The sequence below is a fragment of the Triturus cristatus genome, chromosome 7 (assembly GCF_964204655.1).
Source record: "Triturus cristatus chromosome 7, aTriCri1.1, whole genome shotgun sequence".
NCBI classification, from domain to species: domain Eukaryota; kingdom Metazoa; phylum Chordata; class Amphibia; order Caudata; family Salamandridae; genus Triturus; species Triturus cristatus.
In genome coordinates this window covers 1,646,981,120-1,647,003,288 of record NC_140590.1, presented here as the reverse complement: position 1 = coordinate 1,647,003,288, position 22,169 = coordinate 1,646,981,120, and the positions used below count along the sequence as shown (strand labels likewise).

The following is a 22,169-nucleotide window of genomic DNA, read 5'->3' as shown; positions in this document are numbered from 1 at the left end:
CATTTTCTGTGGCTAATTTTTTTAACTCAAATTTAGATTTAATAAGTTCTTCGAGACAAGCCCTTGAATTTGTGCGATAATAAGAAAGGTCTAATTGTATAATTCGGGCCGTGAGTAACTTTAAATTATATAAAGAATATTTCTTCCTCTGAGACACAAAGGTAATAAAAAAATCCTTGGAAGCAGCCTTGAAGGCATCACATATAATCTGTGGTGACATAGACGGGTTTTCGTTTTCAAGAAAAAAAAGTCGTATCAAAAGATTTAAACCTTTGAGTAAAATAGGAGTTCAAAAGGAGGGAGTTATTGACTGGCCACCTTCCAGTACCTTCAAGTCTAAAGTAACAGGAGCATGATCTGATATGGAACTAATATCTGAGTGAGTAATATGTTGAGCAAGTGGTTTTGAAAGAGACAAATAATCTAATCGGGATTGGGAAGAGTGTACAATGAGAATTCATGTGGGAGGAAATGAACTTGGATTTAGAATTATGGTCTATAATGGGGTCATAAACCATATTACAATTGCCACCAAACAATAAATAATCATCTTGAAAAGACACCAATTTAGATAATATTGCGGGCCAAAAAAGAGTGCCAGGGGCTGGAGGTGCATAAAGATTAAAAAGAGCTGTGAAAATCTTATTAACCAACTAAGAAATAGAAACCCATCTACCTATTTGGTCCGCATCTTGTGTTGGAACCTGCAGATCAAGACAATTGTGACATAAAATGACAATTCCATTATGTTTTCCCGTACACGTAGAAGCAAAAACATGACCAATCCATTGTCTTTTAAGTTCAGATATTTCTTTATCTAAAATATGTATTTCTTGTAATAAAGCTATATCACAAATCAAAATAGATATGTGTGTCAGAACGCTCTGGCGTTTTATAGGAGAACTCAAACCCTTAACATTCCAAGAGATAACTCTTAACACCATTTATAATGTATTGAATAATATAAACATTTGATAGGAAAACCACTAAATTGAAAAACAAGAACATATGAGCATTAATAACAAACAAAGAGCATGTATACCTATACCAGCAAAACTGAATAGCATAGAATGAGAAATAAGCAGTTATGAAAGGGGAAGAAGTAGGAAACTAATGTAAAGTTGAATATGAAGAAGAAAAAGAATAGAAAGGATGAAAAAAGAGGAAACTATTTGAGAAGGAAGATAGAGTATCTGAGAAAGGACAGGGAAGAGAAGAAAATAAAAGAGAAATATGTACAACAAGGAAAAACACAAACCATTTGTTTCGAGAACAAGCTAAGTGACCAAACATAACATGAATAAAATGAGGGTGGTGAAACCACATTAGGAAGATGACACTACTAACCAAGCAACTCAGGGTTGATTGGGAGGACACCATCCAAAGCGGACCGGGAATCACAATGGTCACGAACGAAAATTGCACCTAACAAAAGGGGAAGAACATGAAGGATAAATGATACATACAAACGCCAAAAACCTAAACATGTAATGATAACATACAATGAGAAAACAGAGCATTTAAAACATCACAATTAATTTAAACACTGGAACGCCTGGAAACATCCATCTCTTTTTCTCTGCAGTGATCCAGAAAGCATTGTAGTAGTAAAGCTGGATCTTCATAGTTTGGGGTTTTATTTTTGCAGGTATCTTTAACAGACATGGATGAAAGAGGCCAAATCTTGCAATGAGATTGCAAAGTGCTGGTCTCATATCCAAAACTTTCTTTCTCCTTTCTACTGTTTCCTTGGCATAGTCTTGAGAAAAGAAAAGAGTAGATCCTTGCCATGAAATTCGTCCTTTAAGTTTAGCTGCCTGCAAAACCTTCAATAAGTCAGTATATTCTAAAAAATAGATAATAACACCACTTGGTTTTATAGATTATGGGGCATATGCATCAACATTAGCATTTGCGATTCCTTATTAGCGAAAAATAAGGAATCGCTAATAAGGAATAGCAAAAGGCTATGCATGTAGGAATCGCTATTCAAATAGCGATTCCTTAACATTCCTTATTACCGAATCGGTAATACCGAATCGGTAATAAGGAATACCTACCCATTCATTCCTATGGCCTTGGAGGCCCATAGGAATGAATGTAAAGCCATTCTGTATTAGCGATTCGGTATTACCGAATCGCTAATAGCTGGAGCACTTTCAAGGGTGCCAGGGTGTCAAAAGGACACCCTGTTGCACCCCTGAAAATGATATGTGCACATATGTTGCACACACACATGCTCTAAGGGCATGTGTGTGCGCAACATGACACTTTGAAAAATGCACAAAAGTGCATTTTTCAAAGTTTTTGCAAATTACCATGCAGTTCATCTTCATGGTAATTTGCTCCCCTTATTAGCGAAATCGCTAATTTTTTAACTTTGATGCATTGCATTTAAGGAATCTCACTTTGGGATTCCTTAAATGCAATCGCTATTTAAGGAATCGGTATTTAAGGAATCCCTATTTAAAGAATCGCTATTTAAGGATTCCTTAAATACCGATTTCTGCTTTTGGGTTGATGCATTGGGATTGGGTATTTTTTACTTAATACCGGGAGCTAATAAGGAATCGGTATTTTACCGACTGGATTTTGGCTTGATGCATAAGGGTGTATGTTGTCAAACTTGGAGTAAGACACAAGCAGTGTGTTCTTTGATTATTCAAAACAGGAGAGTTAGAGATACTAAGAACTTTTGGAAGAAATTATTTAAAAAATGAAATAGGGTCTGAGCCCTCCAAACCCTCTGCCAACCCATATATGCCGAATTGTTACACCTATTATGACTTTCAAAATGTTCCTCTTGCTTTTTAAAAAGAGTAATTTTCATAGAGGAAACCTGGTTCACCTTAGCCTGAACAGAGTCTAAAGATTGCTCAATTTGTACAACCTTATTCTCCATATTTGACCACTTGTCATCTAGGGCTTGAAGACGCTAATTTGTTTCCTCCATATAAGGTCGAAAAGTACAAAATTCCTCAAGAAGTACCTTCATGGCCTGTGGTGGAGGAGATGTGACCAGTGAGGGAGGGTGTTTTTTAACATGTTTACTAGAGGAAAGCAGAGATGAAGCAGTCAATTTAGAAGTACGTTTATTAGTGGGAAGCAGAATATTTGTCGACACTGCCATGGCACCAACAGAAGGAGGGAACATATTACAGTCAGACTCTTCCATGTCTGTTTGAAGAATGGTAAAAGGATTATGATCCGCTAAAGATGAGGACATTGAGGGAGTGGCGAAAATATGACCTGCAGATTCCTTTCTCCCATAAAGTTTCAATCAGTCACTTTTATAAAAATAGAGGTACGCGACTCATAAAGGCCATGCAGGCAGAGATAATACGATCTGAGGAAAAAGCTGCGAAAGAAAAAATCAAGAAGATGCAGCAAGTCCAAGAAATTATGAGGCATAAATACACTCTTTGAAAAACAAAGGGAACAAAACAAAACAGCGGAAAAATAATGTGCAAGGAAAAATCTCAATAGAGTGTCAATAACATCTCAATAACATAAGCGCTGCTGAATGAACATGAGATAAATTCCAGTACGGTCAAGAAAAATTAATCCAATTTGCATTGGTCTTCATTTCAGATGAAGAAACGATGAAAAACATTGAAACGCTGTGCCATTTATAGTAAAATGTAAGGCAGCACTGTAACAAAATGGCGGTCGCGAGTCCCGTGAAGAGAAATGTGGTGGCTGAAAAAGGTGGAAAGCATGCTCACCGGTGCCACAAAAACTTCATGTGTCGCTTGTGGAGTGATTTATACCTTGAAGGAGTCCACTCCCATGCCGAATTGCGGCCCCAGACCACCGGGAGGCTGACACTCCAACCTAGCCACCGCGGAGGTCCCCTACTGAGCAGCCATCTTCTCTGGCTTCAAGCCTCGCCCCGCCATGCATCTTATGCTTTGACGCAAAAATGTTTACCAGAAACAGATATGAAATGGGCATGTGAATCTAATGCACTACCTTTGAACCTGTAGTTCTCTAATCTGAGGCTCTTGTCATTTTACCATTAGCATCTTGATAATAATTTTCCATGCTGGTCTATTGAAGGAAAGCATCAACTCAGAATTTGAGTAGAAATGACCCCTCACAATCTTCTTGACCAACATAGTAATAACTTACAGAAAGTTAATGATGTTCACCTCAGTGTTGTGTTCAGAGGTAGTAAATAGCTTAAGATGATATACTTCTTATATTAGACTTTAACCGAGAACTTCTAATGTGGTACTACAGTATAATTCGGTCACTTTGTTCTGCCTTGTCATATAGACATATTCATGTTGACCTGAAGAATAGCTATGAACGTCAGTCGATATTTTAAATTGTTTATGTCAGCAGCATTATTACCTATTCTATTGTGGTTACTTGAACATGAGAAGTCTATTATCTAACTAAAAGGCACTTATGCAAGTCAATTTCTTTGTATTTATCATGTATCTTTTACCTATTATTTAACTACATTTGTTTTGAAAACCACCCTGAATCCGATAAGTTTCTAAATTGCTCTTCTCTCTTGACTCTGAATCTCCATTGAAATCAAGTTTTTATTTTATGAGAGAATCAGTTATTCATAGAAAAATTATACACCATCCAAAAACAAGTTGCAAGGAAGTATGTTATATACTGTTATGTCACATTAAGGTGTGCAAAAATGTATCACTTTGTGTGGAATAGGAATGTATCTGTTGGTTACAAATTAAAGGCGCTTTTGAAGATGAAACGTTGTAGTGTAGTGACCAAGTTCGTGTATCCATGGGAAATTCCTACTGGAACTTTCTGATGTATAGGTTAGAATACCCTGTGTAAGTGGAAGAAATGTATCTGGTAGGTCTTTTGAGGTTCATCTGTGCTTCAAACCAGGGTGTGCTGTCCTGTGGCCTGCGTTTCAATCTCAGACAAGCTCAGCACTCCCAAAATTCCAGCTTCTGAAGTCCTCCTGCCACCCTTGCACTTACTTGTTGCCTCCTGCATTCTCCTGCCACCCAAAGCTCCAGAGCTACTCTCTATTCTTGTCGTGCCCTGCCACAACATGCTACACCCATCCAAATCCCTGCTGCCCCAGCAGGTCAAGGCAATTTGTTCCTGTGTACCATGCCAAGCCTTCACTTGCCCCTCCCTATGCTACCCCAACTCATCACAGTTGCCTATTGACACTGCTGTCTACAGTTCTTCCCTGCCTTCCCTTTACAATTCTTTTAATACCATTTTTTGAGGTCACATTCTATCCCCAATTGTTTCCTGTCCACTGATAAACTCCTATACCATCCTCTGGCACCTAAGACCATGTATCATTTGCTATTCCATTGGATGCCATCCCTATCCATTCTTTGCCATCCCTCACAATGACCTGAAGTCCTCTACTATCCTTTACTGTTGGCTGCCATCACCGGCATGTCCTTCTGCCAGTTGCTACCCTGTGCTACCCCATGCCTTGACTTGCTTTGCAGTTCTTGCTCAGTACTCTGTAATTACAAAGATTGGTCTTGGCTCAGGCTGTCCATTTGACCAGCCAAACTGGGCTCTTCCACTGTGTTTTGTGCAGGCAGAGAAATGCTCCTTTCTGAGAATGATGGACAGGCACAAAATATATAACAAGTTTAACAAATGAGAATAAAAAGAAGTGAATATGCATGTGCTTCAGTTCTGATAAGAATTAAAAGTGTGATGGCTGGGTTGGTCAGAAGAAGTGAATGGTCCAGTATAAAATTTCCTGGAAAAGGACCAATGTGTGATTTAGACTATGGAGGTTGGCCCACTAGGTCAGCAGAGGCTGGTGGAAGACCACCTGCCATATTTAGAGATCCTGCTAGGCATGCAGGGACCTCTATACTTTCAGTGGAGCCAGCACAATGGCAGCTCCATTAAAGCTTTTGTGAGTGGGAACCATGTTTGATGCATCAATTAGGAATATGTTTTTTCCAAGAATACGTTTATTTTAAAAAATCAATAACTGTGATGCGCCAAGAGATTTTTCCCTGCCCATGAGCTTCATGCCTCAAATGACGGTCCCCGACAGAGAAATCAGGTAATGGTGGTCCTGCCTGACATAGGGCACCATGACCTTCATTTAGACGTGACAGCCCAGCGATGACCGGTTTCCCAAGGTGGCATGAGTGAAAGCACACCTTTCAGAATCCCCGCCCTTCGCCAACTCAAAAGATAAAGCAGGAACAACAGGAGTGGGGCTGGTGGGAGCACTGTCAATTTACTTCAGTGATCCTGTTCCGCAAATATCTAAATGGCCATTTTCTCTCCTATCCGTGCGCAATCAGAATTTAGTTGTAATTGTAGGTTTTTACTCATCTGCCTGTCACCAGGTGATACCTGGCAAAATTGTGACAGAAAAAAAACTGCATCATTGTGTGTTTTGAAATGAAATGAAATGAATTTTTTTTTTTTAAGTGCCTTAAACCCAATGGTATCTAAGCGTAATGCCCGAAAAACAGAGCTCTTAAGCACAGAAAATCCAGAGAGCCAATGGTGAGAAAAGCCATGTTTTTAAAAATTTCTTGAATATGGGGAAGGAGTCAAGTCTAGCGATGTGGGCAGGCATGGAATTCCATAACTTGGCAACAGCCCCAGAGATGGGCAGACCGCTCCATCTCACTTTGCAGAACCTAGGCATGGAGACTTTCCTAGCTGAAGGGGCTCTGAGTGACCTGCCTGGAGTGTACCAACTGGAGAGGGAGGAGAGATGTTTCGACCCTTTGTGATGGAGAGTGAGGAAGAATAGGCAAATAGCCTTAAAAGCAATTTTCTTTCTCACAGGACCCTCACACTTGTGAATGGAGGAAGATAAGCATGAGGTACTATCACATTTCTGTATGTGAAACTTGCAATGATACATCAAAACTGCACCTGGCAAACTGGTAAAATCAGAATGCTGTGGTGTTGGAAATTCTGGCTGCTGTATAACCTCATCATTTTACCAGGGGAGAGAGAATGAGTTCCTAAATGTCGCTCTGAAAGGCAGGCTGTGGACCCACTGCATAGAGTTTTTCAGAATCGATATACACGGGTTAATTTGGCGCAGCATTTGTCTTAATACAAAAATTAATGCTTGCACTATATTTATGGAATTGAAGGAAAATTAAGTAACATATTTGCCATGCATATGATGTATCCTGTAGTGGTGTCTATAGCTAACGTAATTCAGTGTAATGTACTCACATGGAAATACCTGAGAATACCCCGAGATTATGCATAAATACAAGAGAAGAGTAATTCTGCATTTAGCTCTATTTCTTAGTGCAAAAATGCCCCTTGCCTTGAAAATGGGCACATGAATGAATTGTTTGCTAAGAAATAGTGCTGAGTGCAACAGAACACGAATAATGAGTGCAAGCAGCTGCGAGCGCTTGCTAAATGTGCTCTTGGAGTAGGATTTTCCTCCAATTTACTCCCGACATTCAGCGTTATTTTCTTAGTGCAAAATGCCCCTTGAGTCCACAATGACACGAGAATGCATTTTGCGCTAAGAAATAGTAGTAAATGTGCTCTTGGGGTAAGATTTTCCCCCAAATTACTCCGTGCATCTAGTGCTATTTGCTTAGTGCAAAATGCATCCTCATGCCTAAAATGGACACGAGGATGCATTTTGTGCTAAGAAATAGCGCTAAATATATTAGAACACAAATAGCAAACATGAGTGACCACTCATGCTTGCTAAATGTGCTCTTGCAGTAGGATTTCCCCCCAAAAATTACTCATAAATATACGAGCAGGAATATTCGCGTAATTATAGGTGATTCCACCACAGAGTAAGGCGGAATTACTGGAATTACTCTGATTACTCCACTGTAATTAAAATTCCGCCTGGGCCTAGTGTCCTGTGACCCCTAAAGGATCATCGTACCATTGGAATACCCACTTGATTCTGCTCTCTATCCGTGTTCTCAAGCACATGATCCTTGATGGCCACTTCATAGGTGATTGTTCCCTTTTAGTACCAAGGTGATTTTTCCCCTTATGAGGGGTTTCTGGTTGGTGGTGATTTGTATTATTTTTATTGTGCCCAATTGAAGAGGTCCACCACCACACCACCCCTTCCACCTCCAATTTTTTGGGTGTGCGCCCTTTCCTTTTGTCATGAGTGCATGTAGAGGTCATGTGCATTTGCACAGCTGCAGCGGGCAGCACCCCTGGAGACGCTGTGTGGACCCACGACACTGACATAGAAACAGCGTGGATTAGCACTCTGATCTGTGGGACTGTAGTCATGCAGCACCTGATGAAAAGTTTTCAGTTCTGCTACAGAAAGTGATCTGGATGCTGGCAGAATTTGTCCTTGCGGACTCATGCAGGCTGGCAGTGGTACGTAGGTGCAAAGGAGACTGATAGGGAGAAAAGGTAAACAATCCTTTGAGTCTCAGATCAGATACATCTTTATTCGGTGTACAAAATGGAACCATGAAACATACAGTCCAAGTAAAAATAAATAAAACAAATAAAAATTAATAAATAAGTAAGCTCAAATGTAAGTCCACAAAATTAGATACACATCAAATCTGCATTTTTAAGATTAGGGGATATACTCTAAGACTTGTAGAGTTTACTAGTCTAGACATAAAAATAAAAGTAAACAAGAATAAATCATCATGGGCACTATGATTAATGAAAATGAAAAAAAAACGTATTTCCCCACTAATCGCCTTAAATGAACAGCAGAATGTATATATGTATAGAATATCAATCACATATATTCAGTTTGGAGGAGCTGCAGAAAAAATAAAAGCTAGACGACAGCGTCAAATGTTCAAATTCTTTATAAGTGAAATTAAAAATTGTTTCCTCGGAACACTAGACAGCTTACAAAAAAAAAAAAATGTAAAAGAGACTGACTTGTGATTGAATCACACGGGCAGGGCTCTAAGCAAGAATCATGGTAAATGGAGCTCAGAAAAGAGAGCAAAATAATGTGCAAGGCTGAACCTGAATCTTATCAAATAATAACCTTGGGTGTGGGAAAATGCGAATGTAAGATGTGACTCCATTGGGAGGTAGTCCATTACCCTCTTTTTTTCCTTTTTCTATTTCTTGCCTTTGAAGGCTCGTATAGCGAGAAAATCATATTTTGCATATGCCTAGCAGACTTCTGGAGCGATTACATTTATTTACTTATTTACCAAGTCAAATAGCACATTTTTTATTTTTTTTAAAACACCAACTCTGTTGATTTGCAACACTGCTAATCCAGACGGGCTTGTCTGTGGCCTTAGATTTGTGAATAAATTCTTTTTAAACATAAATCCATTTTATTTTTCGTTATTGGATTTTGTTGTGTGGTAAAAACAAGATAGAATTGTAATATGAAGATGAATTGTTTCATTAATAAATTTGTTTTGTGATTTTATTTTTGTTTTTGTTTCAAGAACCAATTTGTTAATGTCGGAAATTTGGGATAAAATTGGTTTGTTTTACATATTTTTGGGTTGAAGTTTGAGGTGTTTTTAACTTCAGGATGGAGCTAATTTCTAGCTGAATAGTGTAAATCGGTATTAGATTAGTTAAAATAATCCAGTCCTAGTTTGTTAGGAAGACCAAAGCAAGAATTTTACAAATGGGGGTCTTTAGTTTCCCTTAGCCTCAGATAAGCAGCAGGTTTAGTCAAACTCAGGTATTTAAAGGCAGATTGGAAGGGGAAAGAAGACGCATTCATCAAATTACAAATGAGCCAATCATGGGAGTGGTTTTCTTGTTGATTGAGGAAGTTGGTAAAAGACAGGGTTGGTCTTTAAAACAACAAGCACTGGCAAAGTCAATATGTCTGGGTTTAATATTCTAATTAGGGGTGGGTGTAACTCACTTAATTAGCATTATTACGTGAAATTACAGAAAATGTTACAAGATTTCATAGAATCACGTGAGGTGAGTAACCCAGCATTTAGTGGTATTTTCCTACTGCAAAATGGAGTCTCGCATCCAAAATGGGCCAGGGGATGCATTTTGGGCTAAGAAAATAGCAACAGAACGTGAACAGCAGCAGCTGCTAATGCTCGCTACGTTCATTCTTACTGGTCTCATGCAGTACGATTTTTCTGCCAAATTACTCATAATTATGCGAACAGGCATAATCACATAATTTCTGGTAATTTCATATCAAAAGCAATGCGAAATTACAGAAATAATCCAGTGCCACGAGGGTAAATAAATGTCCTAGTGCTAATGCAAGCACTGTTAGCTCATCGGTGTGTAATACGTGGAAGGAAGCCAGTAGAGAGGATAGAGAAGGCTACAGTTCTAAAGTAGGTCATAATGCAATTCAATGCAAGGACTCTATTGGAGGTGGAAGAATACACTTGAACAGCCAGTAGTATAGGGTGAGAGGCGAATATTTCACTGGGCTGAGCCAAGACGTCATCAATAAAATCTCAACACATTGATTTAAAGAGGCTGATTAAACAAAGCCAATGGTTGAAAAAAGTGGATCCGACTCCGTGTATATTTTTACCATTAGGTCTGTTTGACAGCTGGCTGTACAAACCCAGATCTAAAAGTAGATCCCTTTAGGATCAACCCTTTATTACCTTTTCTCCTTAGCCTTTCGGCAAAGAACAGTAAGAGGGAGAGTGGTTTTTCAGGGGCCTTTTTACTTATCTCTTCTCTGCAGGGAAAAATACCCCTTTGGACATAAGATCAGCTGAATGGAAAATGGTCCAGAGAGTATATAGATTTAGGAGAGTGGACCGGAATACCTGCTGCGTTTTTGCCCTTGGTCTTATTCCCAAAACCCAACATTTCGAAATCATTATTTGCATGGTAGATAAAACATGTGCAGGGAGGACATAGAGGAAAGAGGTGTAGGGAGTAAATCTTTCCGAGGCACGATATCAAATATTTCAATTTCTGGATTCTATTATCCTTGTTAATCCCTTCCACCCAGAGGTTGGCAGGAAACAATGATTTTTGTTTGTTTCTGTTGTGCATGGATTGGTTTCTTCTTTTACTGGTCTGAGTATGATGTGTCAGTAACCAAGTACATTCTCGGCGGGAATCTGTGCTTGACCTCATAGTCACGGGTTGGAATCCCACCAAGACCACTTAGCCTTTCATTCTTCTAAGACTGATAAAAGGGGTGCTATAAAGTTGGGCAGTAATCTATAAATAAGGGCAACAGAACCCTTTGGGGTGAACACGTGATCAACAAATATATTTGTTGTATTAATATCTTTCCATTCACACCTTCACCTGTTGAGCCGTGACATCCCTTTCATCCTCTGCAATCCCATGATGCCTCCTGTTGTCCTCTGCCATCTTCAACCACCCCACTGGTAAACTCAGCTACTGCGTTGCATGCCCACCAAGCCCTGCTCTACTTATCTGTCCCATGTCAACCCGATTTCACCAGCAAATGTGTGACCTTTGCTTAATCAATGCCTTTTAATATCAATTTCAGGGAGAATCTCAACCCGTTTCAGCAATATATCAAATGGTGACCCAAGCGTGCGAACAGCTTATTCAAGGTGAGTATCGACCGAACCTTGCACATCAGCCCTCCCTTCCCCATTACACCGCTGAGTCAGCGCCAGCCATATTCCATGGTTTCTTTATTTGTTTCAATCTGAAGTTTACCGTGATGTTCCCTCTGGAGTAGAAGGATTCAAAACACCCTAGATGACTCAATGGGAAACGACATTTGACACAATGGTTGGGGTTCACTGTTTGACATAGGGAAACAGTGGGGTTGGTACATGATGACCTCCTTCTCACCCCCGACTGCATCCTTATCCATGCTAAATACATCCATACACCAAAATGTTGGTTCTGCGCGTAAACGTCTGGGTAGTTTATTACTCCGCAATTTCTTTAGGCTGCTAAGTTTTCCATTTTGCGGCAAAACACCTTGCTAAAATTGTATTATTGTGAATGTTTATCGTATAAAGAATAGGTTTCAAACAATCATGGATTTTTACCTGAAAATTCCTATGTTGCCATATTTACTTTTGAAATGTATCAAAGTCATTTTAGATTTCTTTTTAACAACAAGCCTGTCTTCTTATAAATTTCGGAAAGGCAGGACCACTCATGCAGATGTGTTTTGATTGAATATCACTTCTTTCTGTGTGAATGTGTAACTCCAGCCACAGAGTCTTGCCTCCTGATAATACCTGCCTCCGCTGCATCTGTCTTTCAAGGATAGCTGGACTGGCCTACAGGCAGAGCTTAATTTGAGCCAGTGGTTTTCCCGTATTCAGCCCCAGCACTTAATTGACAACAGCAGCACTTATGATGCTGTTTGTGCAATTAAGAAATGAGCAGAACAGTTATTAATTCAATATACATTCAAAACAGCTACTACCTGCTGCTCAAGACCTTAAACAGTCTGAATCACTGATACTCAAAGTACGGCACTCCTGACCTTCAGGTGCGGCCCCTGGTCAACAGCAGCACTAGGCTGCGGTCTACTCGACTAAGCACTTACATCAAAATCATGTTAAATAAACAGGCAATCATTTATTTAAAGGTTAAGAGAAGTTAAAGAAAGAAAGTGTGTCCTGCACCTCTTAACTTTAGCAGCACTCATTTTTAAAGACATCATGCAGTAAAAGTGTAAACATGTTATAAAGTTTCTTCTAAATTAAAAAAGTGTAGGTCATCAACATGCAGAACCATTTCTCCTTATTACATCAGGGCTCTGAGAAGTATTTTTTTGTTTCCAGTGATTGTTTTCAAACATGAATTTAAAAAAAAAAAATTCTTCCCTCCACTCTGACAACAATGTCAATATTGAACTAAGAGTTAAGTCAGTTGTTATGTGCATACTCTTGAGTGACCTGGGTTCCTATGATACATGAACAATATTAGAATTGATCAAATCAAACACAGGAGAGGATTTTGTCCTATTTCGAGGTACTCATATATGTGATAAAGAATAAAAAGGAAGGAAAGTGTAAACAATCGCCTTTGACCACACAATTTGGTAAAGAGGGGAAGCCAGTATTAAACCCAGGATTTTATAGATTATATATATATATAGGGATAGATAGAGATATTATATGAATATATATATATTATATATATATATGTATGTGTAGATATATATATATATATGTTCCATCCGTCTGATACGTGATAATAATACACTCTCAGGCTCCAGAGAAAATAATAATCAGGACGTTTATTTCCACGCTACGCGTTTCAGCTAAACAGCCTTGTTCACACGATCGTGTGAACAAGGCTGTTTAGCCGAAACGCGTAGCGTGGAAATAAACGTCCTGATTATTATTTTCTCTGGAGACTCAACTAACATGGTTATGTGCATGGGCGCTGTCTAAACAGCCCCTTTATATGTTTTTGGCATTTGTTTATCAGCTCCCCCCTCAGAGTGCGAGAGAGAAAATGGCGGCCGCCGCTTCCTGGTTTCGACCGATTCGAATGTTTACTAAGATCTAAGGGCCAATCAGAATCGCGCTCGCGCACGCCACCGTACGCGTACGGTAAGCGCACCGTAAGCGCACCGTAAGCTGGCTCAGATATATATATTGATTTAAAGGCTATTTTCTCAGAATCTACTGAACAGATTTACACCAAACCTACAAAAGGCACTTCCTTGACCTGAGGACCACCTCTCTGCCAAATTTCAAGTAATTCTGTTCAGCCGTTCGGGCTGTAGCTGTGTCTAAAGGTCCTATGGAAAAATGCATGGGAAAAACGCGTTTTGGGACCCCCCTTTTATCTCAGCCCCCGCTTGACGAATCCCCCCGAGACTTTCAGGGTAGGAGCGGAGCGTAGCGCCCCACCTATTTTGAAAAATTCGCAAGGATTCGTCGACCGGCGCAAAAGTTATTCAAAATAGAATGTTGCGGATTTCCTATGGAAACGTGGTCCTAACTATAACTACCTACTGGCGACCGCCAGTAGGTAATGAACTGCACAATATGAAACCAGAAAACCTGAGGTTAATCCTTTTTTAATTGTTTGTGTGTGTATATATATATATACACACACACACACACACACACACACATATATATATATATATTTTAGAGTTATTTATGTATTTATGGATTTTAACAAATATTTCTACATTTGAAGTATTTTGTTTAGCTCTACATTTTTTCAAAAACGTAATTGTAACTGCCAAACATCCAATCATGAGCTGTATATAAATCATGTGCGTCACTGGGGGGTCATGTGATCAAGGCTGTGTGTCAACAGCCGAAACGTTATGCTGACCGTGGAAGAGTTGCTGGGCTGGCTCTGGTTACGGTTGACCTCGCTGCTGCGATTTTGTGTTTCACCCGGAAGGAGTAGAAGTTCAGCCAGCCCCCCGCACTTTGAATTACACAGCGTAAGTTTCCGCAAACCTGAAAGGGACCTGAGAAACCTTGTGGATGTCGGAGGACGTTCTCGGGAACCATCGAGGATCTCTTTTGGTAAGCGAACAATGCTGACGGAAGTGTTTGAATAAGCGGGTGAGAGGATTGTGCCTTCGAAATTTTCTATTTGCCAAATACGTTAAGAAATCTATCAGCGTTTGGCATTAGCTGCTCAGTTAATTATATTCCACGCAATATGTCTACGTCAGCGCAGACACTCCGGAGCCGTGAAGCATTAGCGGATGCTGTATTCCTTAATCTGCCGAATATGAATGACAATATTCGAGTGGGAAAAACAGATTTGAAAACCCACGTCAGATATTACATCACTGATGACATATGTGTCTTTATGAAAAATAAATATTTGTAATATATGTATAGCTAAAGATTAATGGAAGAAGACATGGGTAAATAAGTGTCTAAATACAGTGATGTAATATCTGACGTCATCAGCAGAGGATTGCGGTCGCGTGAGTTATAGTTGCCTGCACTAACTATAACGGGGGAATTTCATTGGTTTTTTACGAGTGAAATGTCCAGCTAACTATAACATGTGTGAAACCTATGGTTTTTTAAGTGAATTTGCAAGGTTTTTTAAATGCTAATTCGTAACTATAACGTGTGTGAAACCTATGGTTTTTTCAGTGAATATATAAACATATAAATATAATCTGCATATCTATATAAATATAAATTCATGCAAACATATACATATATGCATACATATGCATGGTATGTACATGAAAGTTTGAAAAACTCTAATACAAGCAAAGCTAAAAAGCCACCTAATTACAAACAGAATTGCTTTAACTTAAACGAGGGCGAGACCTATTGCATTTTCAATGCTTGTTTACTTTGATTCCATCAAGAAGGCATTCAGATGTGTCCCACATTTTCCATAAATTCTGAATGGTAACACTCTAGTTGCTCATTAGATCACTGTAGTAAAGCTACTGCTCACCAGGGAAGTCTGCTGCTGGTATTGAAAGTGCATGTTTCAGTCTGCATGTCAGAATTTTTTAATGAAATAGAAGAGGATTTGATAAGTCACTCAAAATGTGCCCTAATTTTTCTTTTTTCCTCACTAATCATAATTTCTATGGCAAAATGAACCTCCTCATTGTGTTCCTTTTAAATTAAACTACTCACTCTCTACTACTCACTCGCTACTACTTTCTACTCCTCACTCTCTACTACTCACTTTCTACTACTCTCTACTACTCTACTACTCTCTACTACTCACTCTCTACTACTCACTCGCTACTACTTTCTACTCCTCACTCTCTACTACTCACTCTCTACTACTCTCTACTACTCTCTACCACTCACTCTCTACTACTCTACTACTCACTCTCTACTACTCTCTACTACTCTCTCTCTACTACTCTCTCTCTACTACTCCCTCTCTACTACTCTCTCTACTACTCACTCTCTACTACTCACTCTCTACTACTCTCTACTACTCTCTACTACTCACTCTCAACTACTCACTCTACTACTCTCTCTACTACTCACTCTACTACTCACTCTACTACTCTCTACCACTCACTCTCTACTACTCTCTCTCTCTACTAATCACTCTCTACTACTCACTCTACTCTCTACTACTCTCTACTACTCTCTCTGCTACTCACTTTCTACTACTCTCTACTACTCACTCTCTACTACTCTCTCTCTACTACTCTCTCTCTACTACTCTCTACTACTCTCTACTACTCACTCTCTACTACTCTCTACTACTCACTCTCTACTACTCTCTACTACTCACTCTACTACTCATTCTCTACTACTCATTCTCTACTACTCTCTCTCTGCTACTCAGTCTCCACTACTCACTCTCTACTACTCTCTACTACTCACTCTCTAATACTCACTCTCTACTACTCCCTCTACTACTCACTCTCTACTACTCTCTACTACTCTCTACTTCTCACTCGCTACTACTCACTACTACTCTCTCCTACTCACTCTCTGCTACTCTCTCTACTACTCTCTACTACTCTCTCTACTACTCTCTCTCTACTCTCTACTCTCTATTACTCATCCTCTACTATCTACCTCTCTACCTTTCTCTACCTCTCTCTCTACTACTCTCTACCTCTCTACCTCTACCTCTCTACCTCTACCTCTCTACCCCTACCTCTCTACCTCTACGTCTCTACCTCTACATCTCTACCTCTCTACCTCTCTCTACCTCTCTCTACACGCACACATATGCACATATATGCATTTATATATATGTATGTGTATATATATGTATATACATACATATATATAATCTGCATATCTATATAAATATAAATATAAAGGCATGCATACATATACAGATATGCATCTTATTTACATGAAATTTTGAAAAACACTAATAAAAGCAAAGCTAAAAAGCCACCTAATTACAAACAGAATTGCTTTAACTTAAACGAGGGCGAGACCTTTTGCATTTTCAATGCTTGTTTACTTTGGTTCCCTCAAGAAGGCATTCAGATGTGACACATTTGCCATAAATTCTGAATGGTAGCACTCTAGTTCCTCATTAGATCACTGTAGTAAAGCTACTGCTCACCAGGGAAGTCTGCTGCTGGTATTCAAAGTGCATGTTTCAGTCTGCATGTCAGAACTTTTTAATGAAATAGAAGAGGATTTGAGAAGTCAAAATGTGCCCTAAATGTTTTCTTTCTGCAGCACTAGTCATAATTTCTATGGCAAAATGAACCCCCTCATTTTGTTCCTTTGCAAATTAAATGTTTTAAATGTTACCACTTTATTCCAATCAAGATGGCTGCAGGTGTGCCATACTTGTGCCATAAGTAAGACTGTTAGCGCTCTAGTTGTTCTTTAAAACACTTTGGGATTTCTGTCATTGGGCTATACTTGGGCTACATCTCGGTGATATTTGTGCTACATTTGGGCTCTTTTGTCTCTGGTGGCCATCTTGGGAGACTTGTTATGAAGTTTCCTAATTTCCTCATTTACTGCAGTCTCCTCAGTAGGCATACTGTCAGTTTTTTACTTTGATTCAATGAAGAAGGCATTCAGATGTGTCACACATTTGCCATAAATTCAGAATGTTAGCACTCTAGTTGCTCATTAGATCACTGTAGTAAAGCTACTGCTCACCAGGGAAGTCTGCTGCTGGTATTGAAAGTGCATGTTTCAGTCTACATGTCAGAATTCTTTAATGAAATAGAAGATGATTTGAGAAGTCACTCAAAATGTGCCCTAATGTTTCTTTCTGCAGCACTAATCATACATTCTATGGCAAAATGAACCCTCTCATTTTGTTCCTTTTTAAATTAAATGTTTTAAATGTTACCACTTTATTCCAATCAAGATGGCTTCAGGTGTGCCATACCTTTGTCATAAGTAAGACTGTTAGCGCTCTAGTTGTTCTTTGGAACACTCTGGGAAGCTGCAGTAGAACACAAAGGAATCAACTGACAGTCTCTGCCCTTGTTGGATGTACATGTTTTACTGAGAATGTCAGACTTCATTCTCACATGACTGAGAAAGATAATGTGAATTTACAGAAAATATGCTCTCAGTTTAGCTTATAGATCACCTTCCAAACCTCTGTGGGAAAAGCATGTGAAAATAGTTTTCTCTCAAACATGATTCATGATATCCCAGCAGAAGGCTTTTTCACATGGTAAAATCACCTTAGAACATACTACAATTCCTAAAATGAGTATGGTACCATCAACAAATGATTTATAATGTAACTAAGGTCTTAAAACCTTCTATTAACTGCAATGCTTTTTAATGAGGTGCTATCATGTATATTGATCCCAAGATGGCTGCCAACACTTCTTGGATGAAGTGCTGACAGCCAATCAGATCCCACAATGAGATGTGTGGTTAGGCTCCGCCCAGATATGTATATGATTTTACTTTTGATTTTCTCAGGAACTACTGAACGGATTTACACCATATATGCAAAAGGCACATGCCTGACCTGAGGACTACCTCTTTGCCAAATTTCAAGTAATTCTGTTCAGCCGTTCTGGCTGTAGCTGTGTCTAAAGGTCCTATGGAAAAATGCATGGGGAAAACGCTTTTTGGGACCCCCTTTTTTCTCGGCCCCCGCTTGACGAATGACCCCGAGACTTTCAGGGTAGGAGCTGAACGGAGCGCCCCATTAGTTTTGAAAATTTCGCGAGGATTCGTCAACCGGCGCCAAAGTTATTCAAAATAGAATTTTGAGATTTCCTATGGAAACTAGGTTGTAACTATAACTATCTACTGGCGACCGCCAGTATATATGTATATATATATATATATATCCAAAGCTCAACTTCCCCTTGTTTATCGAAGAAATACCGCACTCCGGGGGGACAATCACAGTTGTTGTTTATTCACGGTAACGGCAAACAAACAAACGCGTTTCGGCGTAGGCCTTCTTCGGTGTTCATTACACTTCCGAGGAGGCATGTTTAAAAAGGTTTGCTTAGTGCTTACAAAATAGAGAAAGGACATACATTTTTGACCAAATGGCAGTGCCATTTTGGAATGGTTACATCCATTACTTCCCGCCGTGTATCGGCTTACAAAGAATGCAATTCAAAGCGTCATTACATTTTAAACAATGAAAACACCATCGATTGTGAATTTTGACCATCCCATGGCACACAGTTTACAAATATTGCCGTGTATCGGCTTGCGTCCTTTCCAAGAGCACTACTATCAACAAGCTATGTATATTACGAACCAATCGTGAATTCACAATCTTAGCCGTGTATCGGCATATAATATACATAACAGCACTTATTATTGTTACCTTTTACATATTGGCAGTATTCATAACTGTCTAATAGTCAAAATTCAAAATTTAGAGGGAGGTAACATAGGAACACTTTCCCGAATCTCTGTAGATAAATCAGTGAATGACAAAACCCCCGATTCATGGATATTCAGACTAGAAATGATTAATTTATTGACCTAGATGGACCACTAATTCCTCCCCACTATTTAATCCTTGTTCCAGCAAGTGTAAGAGGAGGGAATAGAACACGCAAGTTGAGAAAACTTGAGTCGAGATTTATTATAGATCTACAGACCAAGTACCCACGAGGATTAAATAGTGGGGAGGAATTAGTGGTCCATCTAGGAACTGACATCATACCTACGAGATACTAATGACCTACTAAGAATTGTTCAAGAAATCACTTGGGAACCAACATACAAGTTAATCACAATGGATGTGATCTCGTTATACACTAACATCCACAACACAATTGGTATGGCAGCGTGCAAGTATTTCTTAAAGCAACGGAACATACACTTTGCAAATCACAACGCAATGATAATGGAAATGATTGAGTTATGTCTGACCCAAAATGTGTTCATGTTTGGAGATGAAATATATTTACAAAAGGATGGAACAGCGATGGGATTTTCTTTCAGTCCTAGTTATGCGTGTCTCACAATGGGCTGGTGGGAGCAAAAGGTGGCTTGGAATTCGAGCAACGATCAATATGTGGAGAAAATAATATCTTGGATGAGATACATAGATGATCTTCTCATAATCTGGGATGGGTCTGAGGAAGACCTTCAACTCATATTTCAACATTTTAAATAACATCAACACCAACCTGAATTTTACGTACAACATAAGTGACAACTGAGTGGTATTCTTGGACACGGAGATCTATAATATGGAACACATGGTACATACAACACTGCACCGCAAGAGTACAGCAAGTAATGCAACATCACATGCGGAGAGTTTCCATCGAGCCATGCTAGTCAAAAACATCCCATATGGTGAACTATTAAAGATACAACAGATATGCTCGGAAGAACACGAATGGCAAAAACACAGTAAACAATCGATGAAGAGATTCAGAAAAAGAAAATATAATAAAAATATTTAAACATCCTGTCTGGAAAGAACTGAAAAACAGCCAAGAATTGATATTATAAAGAAAAAAAAGCCACAGCAGGACAAAGAAGAAGATGTAATCTGTCTAATCACAACATTTTCCACAGAATCAAAACAAATTGAAAAAATTCTACGTAAAAACTGGAATATCTTGTGCTTAGATCTCACTATGGCCAAAGTTGTGGGAAACCATCCAAAAATTACATACAGGAGAGCAAAAAACCTGAAAGATGAACTAGTGCACAGTCACTTTGAAACAAAAACACAGAAGACATGGCTAGGGCTTTTACAGATGTTCCACTTGCAAAGTCTGTCAAATTCCGCAAAACATGAAGGAAATCACAATGGCAAACCAAAAGAAGTGGAAAATTAATCAACTAATTAACTGTAAAAGCCAATAGGTCATCTATATAATTTAGTGTCCGTGCAAACTCAAATACATGGGGAGCACGGTTTGCGAATCAAAAAAGCGCATCCTTGAGCATGTGAGGGCAACAGTAAACCGGGACCGGAGTTATGCTGTTGCGGAACATATGGAAAAATGCCATGAATGTGACTGGAAGAAACTAAAGTTTTATGCTGCGGAGATGGTCGATCGCCATGTGAGAGGTGGCAATCGAGAAAAGACTCTGAGACAGAAGGAATCGCGTCACATATTGTCTTTTAGAACTCTAGCGCCCTATGGCCTCAACAAGGTTGAGGAGATGTGCTCACACCTATAGGGAGTGAACAAACTAACTGCCCTAAAGAGCTTTTATTAACATCATATAAATACCAATATGATACCTCACATAATTGTATAGTTTACCCAAGTCTGTAACAGTTTTGAATCAATCTCTTTTCCATATAAGAATCTGGTAGTTATATACAAAGTACAAAAGTGGAATCTTGAAATTTAACTGATGAAATATATGATTTTAAACACCCGGCACAAATTAGACACTAATGTTCACCTACATAATATCGGAAAAATCTGTCAAGGGTTTTAACAATTGTGAAAGGTGGCCCACTAGGGGGCAAGTATTGTAAATATAACAATCAATGTCCATTGCACTGCAACCTATTATGTAAGATTATTAACATCATGACCCATTTGAGGGAGGATGGCACAATGCCAACCTCGGTCACATCACAAACCGAACATTTTGGCCCCAGGAAAAATGTTTGAGAGTAGTCATGGTCTGACACGTCACACTTATAGCAGTGTGATGGTTAATAGATATGTATGTACTGACATTGGCATTGCTGGCAGTGGCAATTGGCACTTCAAACCACAGAGGCCTTCTGATGAGGGCGCTGGCACTTATTTTTTATTTATTTTCTTTACAAATTAAGCACTGCCTACAGAAGACTTTCCCACAGAACTGTGCATGTGAAAGTGAAAGGCCGGAATGGGAGAATTGTTTTGGTAGGGCCATGACTTTTATTTTGTAAAAATCTCATGCTTATAATGCAAACTTTTTGGCTGCGGGCTCCTGCATTGTTATTTTTATTCCATGGCTTTTGCCATGTCAGAAAGTCACATCAGATACCTGCAGTAGACTCAATTGAACAGAAAATATCTCTCTGTGCAAACCAGTGTTCCAAGCATGAATATTATGCAGAATCACACAAAGCTAAATTCTCCGAAATTATGCACTCTTAAAATTTGAATATTTTGTACATGTCACTGAGGAAATTATAATTTTGCTGGGCCTACTGTGAACTTAATGTGTGCCTGGGCCCTGACCAGGAGGCCACTGCAGCTTTCACCACCCATCACCAATGTCATCACTGCCAAAACATCTACTAACCATCTCTCTCGCTGGCAAGTGTGACAGTTCAGATTATTCCAGGTCCTCAAAGCTAAAGGCATGGCTGGGGAGGCAGGTACTAGTAATTTGTTATGTATATTGAATTCATGAACAAATGTTGTTCTGCTCATCTCTTGATTAGATAAGCAGCGTCACTGTTAGATTTGGGTG

General features: G+C 39.2%; 1 protein-coding gene across 2 annotated transcripts in view; it reads left to right on the top strand.

The window, feature by feature from the left end:
* The window catches only part of COL20A1 (collagen type XX alpha 1 chain), a 537,383-nt gene that overhangs the window by 488,383 nt on the left and 26,831 nt on the right, over positions 1 to 22,169 (top strand). For both annotated transcript variants that reach the window (XM_085619699.1, XM_085619698.1), the window contains exon 38: positions 11,405 to 11,471. In XM_085619699.1, the coding sequence (XP_085475825.1) occupies positions 11,405 to 11,471 (67 nt within the window). The remainder of the gene's footprint in view (positions 1 to 11,404; positions 11,472 to 22,169) is intronic.